We start from the raw sequence: 14015 nt of genomic DNA, 5'->3' as shown, positions 1-14015 counted from the left end.
TTTTTTTTTTTATTGTGTGATAGGGAAGCGCTTGACTACCATCATTGATTTGATTTGATGAAGATAATGTTTTTTTTAAGGATACATGTTCCGGGGGAAACGAGAATGCAGGCATAGTTTTATTTAAATTTTACATGAAATTAAAACAACATAAAACAATTATGAAATAAAGCTATTTTTTCTTTTCATCATATTCTTCTTCTTAAGAAAAACTACATGTAACATTATTACACATTTTACTAACTAACAGGTAAAAAAGTCTATTAAAATAATTAAGAAACCATAAAAATGTACACTAACAAATTCATGACTTTCCACTTTCTAAGATATCCTTAGCTTCATTTATTTTAGCAGCTATTAATGGGGATCCTCCTTTATCTGGATGATTTAAAAGCATAATGCGCCTATGGGCTTCCCTTATCTGTAATTATAAAAAATTTTATATATATTTTTTCTTGATAACTAAACGGTAATAATGAAATTTAAAAAACTAAAAAAAAGTTATCAATGCAACATAACATATTTTTGGTATAATTTAAAGTATAAATGTGAAGCGATTTTCAAGATAAATGGATTGAATGTTCAAAAGGGTGTATTTTTTTAAGTTTAGGCACTTCCAACATAAAAAGTGATCGATTCAATTTATTGCTATGTTCTCGAATCCAACGGAAATATCAACAAATTTTATTAATTATGAGGTGTTTTTTGAGAATTGAGCTATGACATTGACCTTGAAAGTTTGAATCCTTGGTACACTTCACAACACAACTCTGTTGAATAATAAAAATTCATTCTAATGAAATACATAACAGGGAAATAATCAAATCCTACCTTAGCTTTATTAGCCGTGGGGCTTACGCCCAAAATTAAGGCTGCTTCTCTTTTTGTCATCTTGGGTTCAAAACCGCCCTTATAATATTTTGAGTTAGCTAGACTTTCAGCATCAAACTTGGGTAAATTTTTAACAGCTTCAGCGAATTTCATCGACGCATTGGGCATTTGTTTTAGCAAATAGCGACCAGCGAAACCAACTGCTGCCATACCAAGACCAGCGAGTATCACAGAACTTGCCTAAAACCGAAAGTGAAATAATTTAGATGTCACAATAATTTCTCATGTAGTAAGATCATCCAAACTGGACAGGACTGGAAGTGAACAGAAAAAATTTTACCTACCATTGCATAATTTTTTTATTTAAAAAATTGCATGTTATGTTAGCACACTACGGTGAAATAGGATTAAAATTTTGTTGCATTGCTTTTGAGCATAGCGAATGGAGAACGGCTCAATTCTCTAAATTTATTAACAAATCTTCAGTGTGGTTAGGTTAAACATACTGATATGACACGTGACATAACAATTAAAAAGGGTAGCATGAAAGCACAGATAACATAAAAGCATTCTATAGGCACACCGTAAATCAAATATACTTTGTTGTAAATAATTATTTGTGGTAAAGAGCTTTGATATGGACTTCCATGCATGACACAGGAAAAATATCGATTCTGGGAATTGTGACGCTGCGTAAAATATGAATTGTTGTGGTTTAATAATAATGACAATAAATTTAAACAAATTTATTAAAAAAAAAATAAATATGGAATATACCTAATTTAAACTTACAGCTTATACTGATGGGATCATTGGCAATCCTATCAGTATAAGCTGTTAGTTTAAACGGTAACGGTCCATTATAAACGGTTATTTTATTTCGCTTTGTTCTCATAATTTTACATTTGTTTTTTTTTTATTATTTCATTCTTATACCTACACATTTTTGCCCCACAGCACGTACTAAATATACATCATTATCACATGGCGGTTGCTGAAAAAAAAAAGTGTTGTATTGGTGACGGGTTAACCTTCAAAGGCAAACTATTATTTATTAAATCTATTTAAATATATTACACAGATATATAACTTTTGTCCGTTTAAGTTTTTTTTTATTTAAATATTAATCCTGATTAATTATCATTAAAAAAAACCGGTACTTATAGAATCGGTAAACTATAACTGGCAACAAAATAATAATTGGTTGCCGGGTACAATTTTATGAAAAAAGACTGGGCCTTTTCGAAGAGGTTCAACATGGCAGGAGATCAGGCGCAGTTTTATAATTTGCTAATTACTATATTATCTACAGATAATGATGAACGAACTCAGGCAGAAGTAAGTAAATTTATTAAATTAGACATTTTACTAAAATTTGTAGCTATGAAATGTGATTTAAAGTTAATTGCAGCGTAAACTAGTTATGGCCTCGTGTCAAAACGTGGTCATGGAGGATCTTTAGTGAAGAATTTAAATGTAATTAATAGTTTTGTCTTATTGATCAATAGTGTATTTCGCGCCAAAAGTAGAAAAATGTTTTTCGACATCGTTTATTCTGGTATGCTTATTGTGCCATTAGAAAATTAGTAGTACCTACTTAATGTTAGCGCTAGACGGTTAAGTGTCATCGAACATGCGCCTTTAGAATGTTTTATGCGACTAACTTGCGTATAATGTAACAAATTATAGCTTTGTTTTATTTTAAACTTATTTGTTGAGCTAATTAATTATACAGCCCAAGAAAACTTGACAACATGATTTTATTTTATTCATGAATGCAAAAGATAATTAATTTTTTCTCAATTTTCCTAGCAAGCCTACAATAATATTCCGACAGAAACGAAATTGGTACACTTAGTTGGTGCTATACAAAATGCCGATCTCGGTGACGAGGGGCGCCAAACAGCCGCAGTTCTATTACGACGACTTCTCAGCGCTGAATTTTTTGAATTTTTCCCTAAATTGCCATTTGAGCAACAAGCAATGCTCCGAGAACAATTGCTCATAACACTTCAAATGGATGTCTCCCAGCAATTGCGACGGAAGGTAAATTTAATTTTTTTTCTCACATGTAGACAAAAGACGTAATTTTTCCCGCGTAATTTGCGCTTTTATTGTTTGAAAAAAAAACAAATTTTAATCAATACAACTTCTTTGTCTGAATGTAGATAATATAGAATTACATATCTACATTCATTGCATTATATAATGTTTAAAATATGATCAGTATGATTTACAGAGAAATAGGTAAATAATAACATTTTTTTCATAAATTATTAAATAGTAAAAGGAATAATATATTGGAAAATTATAAAGATTGTTTTATGCTAGCTTAAGTAAAGTTACATGTATCAATGGTTATGAATAACCTTAAGCAGCTTACTCTCGAGTATATCTTGTTAAACAATAATCACTTTATTTATACCATTATTTATTGGAACTCCAGTTCATAAGAGTAATTGTATAAATTATTCAAATTCAGGTCCTTAAAATTCAGCATTAAACTAAACAAAAAATTCTGCTATATCTATAAAGCTGAAATTGTAAAGTGAAGTTTTTGTATGTATTACATAAAATTTACCACCCAAATTCTGTGCCTAATTTTAGATGAGTAATCACCTACCTCATGTCTATTGATGCTCATTGGGCTAAATCTGCACAATGATGAATCATTATTATTTTTAAGACATGAATGACTTAAAAAATATTTATTACACTACACTACATTGTGATTGTGGGTGTGGTATAATTTAAAAGGTTTATATTGTTGATCTAAATGAGTATAACATATGTTTTTCCATATATTGCTAATTATATATAATACTCACAGATTTGTGATGTGGTGTCAGAGTTAGCCAGAAATCACATAGATGATGATGGAGTAAATCAGTGGCCAGAATTTCTTCAGTTTATGTTCAATTGTGCAAATGCACAAGATGCCAATATAAAAGAAGCTGGTATTAGAATGTTTACGTAAGTATCAACTTTAAAATATACCATTTTATAACATGGATTTATAAAAACATTAAAATAAAAAATGTTATGCATATTGAACAACGAATATGATGTTGTTATTATTCTATCAATTTTGGAGAAAATGTATGCTTATATTAAGTAACACTTAATGATATGAACATAATTTCTTGTGGAATGCTACTTTTTATTATAAATAAAATCTTGTATTGTTAAGTCTCTAATTTTCTAAATTTATTTTGTTTTTCTAGTTCTGTTCCTGGAGTCTTTGGTAATAGGCAAAATGAAAACTTAGATGTGATCAAGAGGATGCTGCTATCAGCATTGCAGATTACAGAATCTGAAGCGTTACGGTTACAAGCTGTCAAGGCAGTTGGTGCTTTCATCTTACTCCATGACAAGGAACCAGCAATCCAGAAACATTTCAGTGATCTACTTTTACCATTTATGCAGGTATAAGTTTTGTAAAATAATATACCATAATTACCTAATATGTAATTTTAGGTCTTTATAAAAACCTTAAATCTTAATCTTTTAGTCTTCAAATCCACCTTTTTTATTCATTTTTCTTTTTTCATTTTAAGACCATTTGAGAAGATATCATTTACAGTATTATGATATTCTTGGCACAAAGATTCAAAAATTAATTCTAGGTTTTTTAAAATGAAACTACTCCAAAAAGCGAATACAGTCAAAATGTGTTTTAACAACATCAAAGGGACTACCCATATTTGGTCGTAAAAATCGATAGTCGTAACAGCCGACGATGTTGTTGTGTTGATAATTCAGCTGTTAGTCGTGACCCCAGATTTTGGTCATTTTAACTGATGAGTCTATACAATGTTGTTGAATAGTTTTGACTGTATATAAAAAAAAACTAATTGAAATAATGAACCAGTAATTAGGAGTGGTACTAAAGAGCTTTCGTTTTAAATAAGAAATGAATTAATTCATTTTTTTTACTTATATTTAAATAAAAAGAAAACCTAAAAAAAATGTTTCATTAGTTTAAATTTTCGAAGTTACTATAAATATCGTAGCGGGGGAGTCCAGCACTTCTGCCGCACACTGCCGCGCTACGTTCAATCGACAAATAAATAGTTGCGTTGATGATTCATACCTACATAACTCCAGACGCGCGTCCTCCGTTTTCATTATAATACTTTATTTAAGTAAAAACTGTTTTTCGTATCCAAAAGATCAAAATGGTTTTTTTTAAATACACTCTACCTTTGTGTTGTTGGCATGCATTCAGATGCACTAGTCTATACCTAAAATATGCGCAGTCCATTAACCAATATGAGTTTGTTACATTTAATTCTACTCTGAACTAAAAGCTTACAATCATTTTAATTAGCACACAGACTCCTACGTGTACATTTCCTCTTGAAATGTATTACTGCCAAGGTGTGCAATATTAAATAGAGGATTTTGCTAGCACCAACCTTATAATAGGATGGAGTTTGATAGTAGCCCTCAAGACAAAATCTGCATTAATAATTAATCATTACACATATTATTGACACTGATTATGTTAAGACAATTACAACAACTTAAAGACAGACAATACCTTAAGTAGGCACTGAATAAATTAATAATCAACTTGGTATTTTATGAATCTTACAACTTTTTGGTGATATAGGAACTGCTTTACGAGAATTGTTATTTTTACAAGTATTGTTAATTCTGAATTAATTTTAAGCATATTTTGTTATAGAATTAACAAGACCCAGTAATGAAAATATAATATTCTCTTAACAGGTGGTTGTACAATCTATTGAAAAAGCTGATGATGATGCCGCACTGAAGGTTCTAATTGAGCTTGCAGAATCTGCTCCAAAATTTCTGCGACCTCAAATTGAGGCTATTTTCCAAGTTTGCATCAAGGTAATTTTATATTCTTAGTTATCTTTTGATATGTCATGATAGTATGAAACTTGATAATAAATTATGTGATATATTTATAGAGGTATGTAACAGTTATAAGAATAGAAATATTAAATTTTCATCCAATTTAGGTAAACAATATTGTTTATATTTTGTTGCAAAATAACATACTCAGGGTAATTACAAAAATCAGGTTGACATGATTCAATACTCTTACATTACAAAATAGTAATATCATAATTATTGAGTTATAATATAAGTCAGAGAATAAATAAAATCTTATTAATTATGCAGGTTAAATTATTATTATGAAACATAATTAATGAAACATCTATATGACATAAGGTTATCGGAGATTCGAATGCCGAAGACAATTGGCGTCAGCTTGCCCTAGAAGCACTAGTGACATTGTGCGAAACTGCTCCAGCTATGGTTCGCAAGATGTTGCCAAATGCTGTACGAATTTTAACACCTCTTGTGTTGGAGATGATGTGTGAGCTTGATGATGAACCTGATTGGGCAGTGCAAGATGATGTAGCTGATGATGATAATGAGCAGTATGTATTAATTTTTATGACAAACTATAAGTTACAACATATTCAATTTTTTTATTTGATTCACATAACAGTAAAATTTGTTTTGTTTTGGTAACATTTTCTGATGTCACCATAACAAATTTTACAAGATCAATACATTGAGCTAATTAACATCCCTAGTATTTGTAACTTGGGATGTCAGTCCCTCAATAACAATATATTGTCATTTCCTAAAAGTCACTTCGGTTTTCTAGCATTCTTTTTTTTATTTTTTCAAGAATGGGGTCACAAAATATCTATCTTTTCCAGAAATTATGTAGCAGCAGAATCAGCGTTGGACCGTATGTGCTGCGGTCTTGGAGGCAAGATAATGTTGGGACTCATTGTAGGGCAGGTCCCAGAGATGTTGCAATCTGAGGACTGGAAACGACGCCACGCGGCTCTGATGGCCGTATCTTCGGCTGGTGAAGGCTGCCACAAACAAATGGAGCAGATGCTGGATCAAGTTGTCTCTGCTGTACTCAATTACCTTGCTGATCCTGTAAGCACTTTTTTGATTGAATATATACTGTTTTATAATTCACTTGAAACATGACACTATCTTGGATAGCAATCAAATAGCAAGAAACTGTACTTGATCAACTTGTGAATTGAGGTTCAAATCATATTTGTTCATTATTTTATTTCACAATAAGCTAATCTTTTATTTTATAGCTATTACATTATTATTATTACCGATTATTAAGAAAAATACAATATAAAAACTTTTTTCATTAATCTTAGACTACAAAGGGCTGTCATCAAACAATACCAGTACTTCTCACATAATTTGCAAGCTAGCTTTATCACTGACCTACTTCTGTTGAAAGCTTTTACAAGATAATTTCAGAGTGAATTCAAACCACTTCATTATTTTGTAGCCAATGACTTTTTTATCTTCAGTACAAATGACCTAGATTTTGACTTTTCATTGCTTTTATATGAATTCATGCACGGGAAAACATATGCTTTTTTTTTGTTTTAGCATCCTCGCGTACGTTACGCCGCATGCAATGCCGTCGGGCAAATGTCAACAGATTTTGCGCCCGTTTTTGAGAAGAAATTCCACGACAAGGTTCTACCTGGTCTTTTCATGGTACTTGATGATTATGCTAACCCCAGAGTACAGGTATGTGTAGAATTTTCATATTTCTATAAAGTGAATTTTTTTTTAATTCAACTTTTTGACTACTGCATATTTTACATTCTGAAAAATATATTTTTTTTATGCTGATAAATGATAATATTTTTGTACTCACGTTTATTCTTTACACAGGCACATGCAGCTGCTGCACTAGTGAACTTTAGTCAAGATTGTCCTAAACCCATCCTAACTCAATATTTGGGTCTTCTCATGGGCAAGCTTGAAGCTATTCTAACTGCCAAATTCAAAGAGGTAAAAATTTTAGTATTATCCATCGATACTATCCAATGTTCGTTTGTGGTTAAATTTTATTCATCATTTGATCACTTCCATACCATTGGTAGATTAAATGTGGCAATTGCTCCGTTTCTATCTTAAATAGATAGTCAGGGATCTCAGTTCACAGACATACAATTTTAATACAAACAATAAAAAAATTCTGTTCGATTTATTATTCTCATATTACTAAGATTCGTAACATGTGACCTAGCTAACAAATCATGTCATTGTTATTATTTATTTATTGTTAGAGAACATTCAATATTTCAAATATTAACCATTCCAACTTCTATAAAGAAATCTTTTGTTCCTGCAGTTGGTAGAAAAGGGCACAAAGCTTGTGCTGGAGCAGATTGTCACAACAATCGCGTCGGTTGCCGACACTGTTGAAAAGGACTTTCTTGAGTACTATGACCGTTTGATGCCGTGCCTAAAGTACATAATTGCTAATGCCACCACTGAGGAGTTGAAACTTTTGCGTGGCAAGACCATTGAATGTGTCAGTTTGATAGGTGAGTTGACTGTGATAATCTTGACAAAAAACAATACGTTTAAAACAATATTTCATTGATTACTCTTAAACAAAGTTATATCCTAGCATTTATTCCATAGGTCTGGCTGTTGGAGAAGAAAAGTTCATGGCTGATGCTTCTGAAGTGATGGATCTATTGTTGAAGACTCACACAGAAGGTGACCAGCTGCCAGCTGATGACCCACAAACATCATACTTAATTTCAGCATGGTCAAGAATTTGCAAAATTATGGGTAAATATAATCCAGTTAAATTATTATTTTTATTTAATAACAATTTTATTTACTAATTGAGCAACAAGAATATTTCCCATTTATGTTTCTTAAATAAATATTCTGTATATTTAATTCTAAAATAATATTTTCAATGTAGGCAAAAAGTTTGCTCAATACTTACCCATGGTAATGGAACCAGTAATGCGTACAGCAGCCATGAAGCCTGAGGTTGCTTTGTTAGATAGTGACGACCTAGAAAACATTGAAGGGGACTTGGACTGGCACTTTGTGACTCTTGGTGAACAACAAAACTTTGGCATTAGAACTGCAGGTAAAAAATTTTAAATTTATCATTCCACTCAATGAATATGAAATAACCTTTGTTATATTTTGTATGTGGAAATTTTAATAATATTATGTCTGTAGGTCTCGAAGACAAAGCGTCTGCTTGTGACATGCTTGTCTGCTATGCTCGCGAATTGAAGGAGGCATTCTCTGAATATGCTGAAGATGTTGTTCGTCTCATGGTTCCTATGTTAAAGTTTTATTTCCACGACAATGTGCGTATGGCTGCCGCAGAATCACTCCCATATCTGTTGGAGTGTGCTAGAATACGTGGCCCGCAGTACATACAGGGTATGTGGGCATACATACTACCTGAACTGTTGAATGCCATTGACTCTGAACCTGAGCAAGATGTGCAAGTGGAATTGTTGAACAGCCTTGCTAAGGTAGTTATGTGAGATCACTTTTATATACAAAATTTTAATCTACAAGAATCTACTTGTTAGCTATGAATTAACGAAATATGTAGACGGTATTAGTTTTTCTAATATTGTATTTATTATCTTTTCAGTGTATAGAATTACTTGGCACGGGCTGCCTCTCTGATGAAATGATGACTGAAGTACTGCGCATCTTGAACAAACTGCTTACTGAGCACTTTGAGCGTGCTACTGAAAGGAGACAAAAACGTGCTGATGAAGATTATGATGAAGTAAGTTCCGCTGTTAATAAATCATGTATCTTTTTGTTTCTTACTATTGAACTCATATATATTATTTTTACCAATATTTTAATGTGTCTAACTGCTATACATATATGCCTAAACTATTGATATAATTTTGAGGAAACCAGAAGCAAGAAAGCTGGTGAAAAATTATAACCGTAATGAAGTTGAATAAAAACATTTTTACTTATAGGTTGTAGAAGAACAGTTAGCCGACGAGGACAATGAAGATGTGTACGGGCTATCTCGCGTAGCCGACGTTCTCCACTCGCTCATGTCGGCTTACCGCGAAGCGTTCTTCCCGCACCTCGACACACTATTGCCGCATCTTGTGCAGCTACTGGCCCCCGGCCGCCCCTTTGCTGATAGGCAGTGGGCTATTTGCATCTTTGACGACGTTATCGAATTTGGAGGTATATTATATTCTTAGCCACATTGTGTTTTAGATATTTTTGGTATGTTGTACAGAAATTTTAGTTTAACTATAACAGTGAAGATATTTGATTTCACATAATAAATATTTCCATAAATTTGGGTCTTTAACTGTGAAACTGATAGGTTGAGAATAGTATAAATGTCAATTTAAACAAAATTTGATTTTTAGGTCCCGCCTGTGTAAAATATCAAGACATATTCCTTGAACCAATGCTAAACGGTCTCCGCGAGCACGAACCAGAGGTTCGTCAAGCCGCCGCCTATGGCTGCGGAGTGTTGGCCCAATTCGGAGGCGCTCAGTTTGCTCCAGCCTGTGCTAGAGCTGTACCCCTCCTGGCGGCACTCATAGCTGAACCTGACTCCCGCAGTGTTGAGAATTTAAACGCTACTGAAAACGCCATCTCTGCTGTTACTAAGATTATCAAATATAACCACTCTCAGATAAATAGGGATGAGATAATAAGGCATTGGTAAGTCTAAATATAACAAAGATGCAATAAAATCATAAAGCAAAATTTAAATGAGCAATAGTTTCATATTTAAATAAATACTATAATGAATGGATCGCATACAATGCAACAAATAATTTAATTTGATAAGTATCATTTATTGTTTATCCATATGTAAAATACACATTAACAGTTTTCACTGCGCAACATTTACAAATGTTCTTATCTCTCTCTGGCTGCCCATGATAGGATAGTTCATAACAGTTTCCAGTGGATCATTATCATCAATCTATTCCATTCAATCTCAAAAATAACTCATACTTTCATCTCTTGCCCACGATAGAGTAGCATTGGCTATGATAAAGTAGTTTCAGTTTTGATTAGCTAGTTTTTGTAATCTTAACTTCAAATGGTCTGCTCATGGTAACAGGGCTGCAGCCAAGGGTTCAACCCCTAAAAATTCAAACCTCATTTACTCATTTTTTTTGCATTTAATTAGTTCTTAATTTTAATGTGTTTCTAATCTATTTATTGGTAACTAGCTGCGCTCCGCGGTTTCACCCACTTAAGTTCGTATCCCATAGGAATATCGGGATAAAAATATGTTATTTTTTTTGTTGTCTATATGTTATTCCAGTTGTCCAGCTGTCTACATACCAAATTTCGATGCAATCGGTTCAGTAGTTTATGCGTGAAAGAGCAACAAACACACACACGTCCTCAAAACTTTCACATTTATAACATTAGTAGGATTAGTAGGATAGGATAGGAAGGACGTAGGATTTGATTGCCTAAAATTTGTTTCATTTAACAAAAAAAAAAAAAATTCATTAGATGCATTACTAGACTTATATTTCCAGTGCACTATTAAACTCGTAACCTCTCTGCCAGGCTCACATGGCTGCCCGTGGTAGAGGACACGGAGGAAGCGCCGCACGTGTACTCGCTGCTGTGCGAGCTAGCGAGCAGCGGACACGCGGCGCTTGCCACCCCGGACGCACCACAGCGGGTGATCGCCGTCATCGCGGAGGCGTTCCTGCGCGACGCCGTGCCCAACGACAACCCGGTGTTTGCGCAGATGCTTGCGCTTGTCAGACAGATTCAGGTAGGCTTGGAGAGATGTACGATAGCATTGAGTTTCTCAACTGCTCTGAATGTTCAGAATAATGCTGAACAGTTTACATATTAATTAAGAGGACTGTTTTAAGTCGCGCTGCTGCAGATTGCTGATATAATGATATCTTATAAGTCAAGAATTACTGTATGGGATCACTTTTTAATTGTTGCTTTTTATTTGAATATAATACAATATTTGAGTGTATGAAGAGAACATTCGGACGCTGCTATTAGTTAATTAGAATTCAACTCATTTACTGAGATAAAAGTTGTCTTATACAAAATTCTATCCAACATGCTATAAAGATGAAAGTTTATAATGTATGTTGCCAGCTCTGGCGGAGCATATATGATAATTGCTTACATCTTTACCTTTTGGGGAAAAACTATGTAGTATTAATAACTAATTATTGTTTCAGGGCAATGCTGAACTGTTCAACTCGTGTCTAATGCAACTGAGCAATGATCACCAAGAAGCTCTGAAGCTGGCTTTGTCCACATAGTGATCTTCTTAACTCATGCTTATATTTATTACCGCCCGCACATCGCTCCATAAACACGCTCCATACTAGGGCCCAATATATAACTAATTGCGGACTGCCTATTTGTTAATGATTAAAATTATTAACCCTAAAAACATATGAAACTTTTATTCACATTGTATGTGCCTCTCTTGTTAGATAATATGAAATTCTTCAATAACATGATATAATCGCATTTCTTTCCTTAAATGGATATTTTCTTCGATCTCATTACACATCAGTTGGGCTAAAATTGCTGTGATATATTTTGTACTAATTCAACAGCCATTGTTTGAAAGTAGCGTCTCCTCGACCATGTATGTCATTGTCGTTTTTAAACATTTATGTTTTCTAGTGTCAATATTTTGAAATTACATGATGTGGATGGTCCAATTTTTAATTAAATTGCATGAATTGTAGAAATTCTAGAATTTTCGCGTACATGACGTAATTATTGATGTTGAATTTTGCTAGAATACGACTTACAATAAAATAGAATATTAATAAATGTTACTATTATGTAATTGAATACATAGCGTTTATACAAAAAAATTGGGCTGTCACATTCCATTATTATAGGATGCCATATTTTTGGCTGCATTGGGATCTTGGTAGCTGTTTCTCGAAATAGACGAGACTTCTGTTTATAAGATACAATTTTATTCAATAAATAAATATTATATTATTTATACATTTCTTTGTTTAACTAAAATAAAAGTTATTGACATTATTAATTTTTAATTTCTTTTCCATTTTAAAGCCAGTTTTTTAGTTAATTAAATCTTATTTTTATGTGACTGCCAACCGAATACAATTAAAGTATGTGTCCTTCAGATCCTAAACAAAAAGCTGTATTGGTATATATATTTTAACTCGGAAGAAATCTCTTTACACCGTCATAGTTACATCCACCTTTCTGCTATTTTAACATAAATGATGTTGATAGTAATGACGCTATTAATAATATAACTAAATTTCCTGAACCTGATGGCAATACTGCTTTTCTGGTGTCTTACTAGAACATCGAGCCAGTAAAATAATCCTAGCCTAATATTATAAAGCTATCGAATTTGTTTAATTCAATGCATTAATGTCGGAAATAACTGATCTTTTTGTGGTGAATACTACCTTTATCTCATTTCAAGCATCACCATCATTGTCAAAAACAGGAAAAAATCCGTTCGCGAGTTGCGTTGTAGCAGGTCTACACGAAACTTGTTTGCACAGTACAGCAGCATGTGTCGTGTGTGCGTGCCCGTTGACAACTACAGGAAACGTTAGATAAGATTTGAATTATTTATAAATAATAAAAAAAAATTAAGACTGAATTATTTCATTATAAGTCCATATACTAACCCATCCTGGTTTATTTAATTGCCCTCACACCATTTACCTGCCTAAACGTCGTCGCTGAATCGGATGTGTGGATTATGGCAATATTTGCCATATTATGTGTGCCTACTTCTGCAACTTGAACCCTTTAGAAATAATGTTTAGGCTTTTGGGAATTACATTAAACTACTTAAATAAATATGTATAGACAATTCACACACTGCTGTATAACCAATGGATGATTGATAAAATAACACCTATCACCATTGACTTAGGGTTCACATTTATAGTGTGATATTGCTCTTGTCTGACATCTTGCCATCTCAACAGGATAATTAGTTTTTGTAAAAATGGTAGAAAATTTTATACTTCTTATTTAGGATTTACCAAAAGGAACGACTCACAAACTTTGAAACATTTAAATATTTATATGAGTTCTATAATTCATAAAAAATGCGTTACAATTTAAAAATAATACATTATTTTTCTAAAAAACCTTGGTACTGGAAGGTTTGGGCAAGATAACACTAAAATATAATTTGGTTGGGTTTGGTTGTTTCCCGCGCTGTAATTTGAACTTTATGCAGTTGTCCAACTGTCTATGTACCAAATTTCATTGCAATAGGTTCAGTAGTTTATGCGTGAAAGAGCAACAAATACACACACATCCTTACAAACTTTCGCATTTATAATATTACTAGCTGCACCTGGCAAACG

The 14015-nt window shown here is 32.7% G+C and overlaps 2 protein-coding genes across 2 annotated transcripts; one reads left to right on the top strand and one right to left on the bottom strand.

Moving 5' to 3' along the window:
• Positions 1-88: 88 nt before the first annotated feature.
• Positions 89-1381, bottom strand: LOC119830051 (mitochondrial import inner membrane translocase subunit TIM14). The gene is made up of 3 exons (XM_038352885.1): positions 1176-1381; positions 832-1071; positions 89-421 (listed from the first exon to the last, which is right to left on the bottom strand). The coding sequence occupies exons 1-3, from the start codon at positions 1176-1178 to the stop codon at positions 305-307; spliced, it is 360 nt and encodes a 119-aa protein (XP_038208813.1). The 5' UTR covers positions 1179-1381; the 3' UTR covers positions 89-304.
• A 658-nt stretch (positions 1382-2039) lies between these two features.
• Positions 2040-12200, top strand: LOC119830452 (importin-5). The gene is made up of 18 exons (XM_038353479.1): positions 2040-2169; positions 2644-2877; positions 3662-3804; positions 4056-4257; positions 5566-5691; positions 6037-6248; positions 6537-6768; positions 7252-7395; positions 7543-7662; positions 8006-8201; positions 8302-8454; positions 8594-8767; positions 8863-9167; positions 9293-9433; positions 9639-9858; positions 10050-10350; positions 11221-11434; positions 11865-12200. Exons 1-18 carry the CDS (start codon positions 2053-2055, stop codon positions 11946-11948), a joined length of 3318 nt encoding a protein of 1105 aa, XP_038209407.1. The 5' UTR covers positions 2040-2052; the 3' UTR covers positions 11949-12200.
• The last annotated feature ends 1815 nt before the right edge of the window (positions 12201-14015 follow it).

This window comes from Zerene cesonia, chromosome 11 (assembly GCF_012273895.1).
Source record: "Zerene cesonia ecotype Mississippi chromosome 11, Zerene_cesonia_1.1, whole genome shotgun sequence".
Lineage (NCBI taxonomy): Eukaryota > Metazoa > Arthropoda > Insecta > Lepidoptera > Pieridae > Zerene > Zerene cesonia.
This window is presented reverse-complemented; position numbering and strand designations above follow the sequence as displayed.

Bases quoted from the DNA above. Each gene is read 5' to 3' on its own strand.
- LOC119830051 (XM_038352885.1), bottom strand. The intron at 422-831 runs GTAGGATTTGAT...TTATAATTACAG, and splicing joins CCACGGCTAATAAAGCTAAG to ATAAGGGAAGCCCATAGGCG.
- LOC119830452 (XM_038353479.1), top strand. From the start codon at position 2,053: ATGAAAAAAGACTGGGCCTTTTCGAAGAGGTTCAACATGGCAGGAGAT. The intron at 5,692-6,036 runs GTAATTTTATAT...ATATGACATAAG, and splicing joins TTTTCCAAGTTTGCATCAAG to GTTATCGGAGATTCGAATGC. The intron at 9,168-9,292 runs GTAGTTATGTGA...TTATCTTTTCAG, and splicing joins TGTTGAACAGCCTTGCTAAG to TGTATAGAATTACTTGGCAC.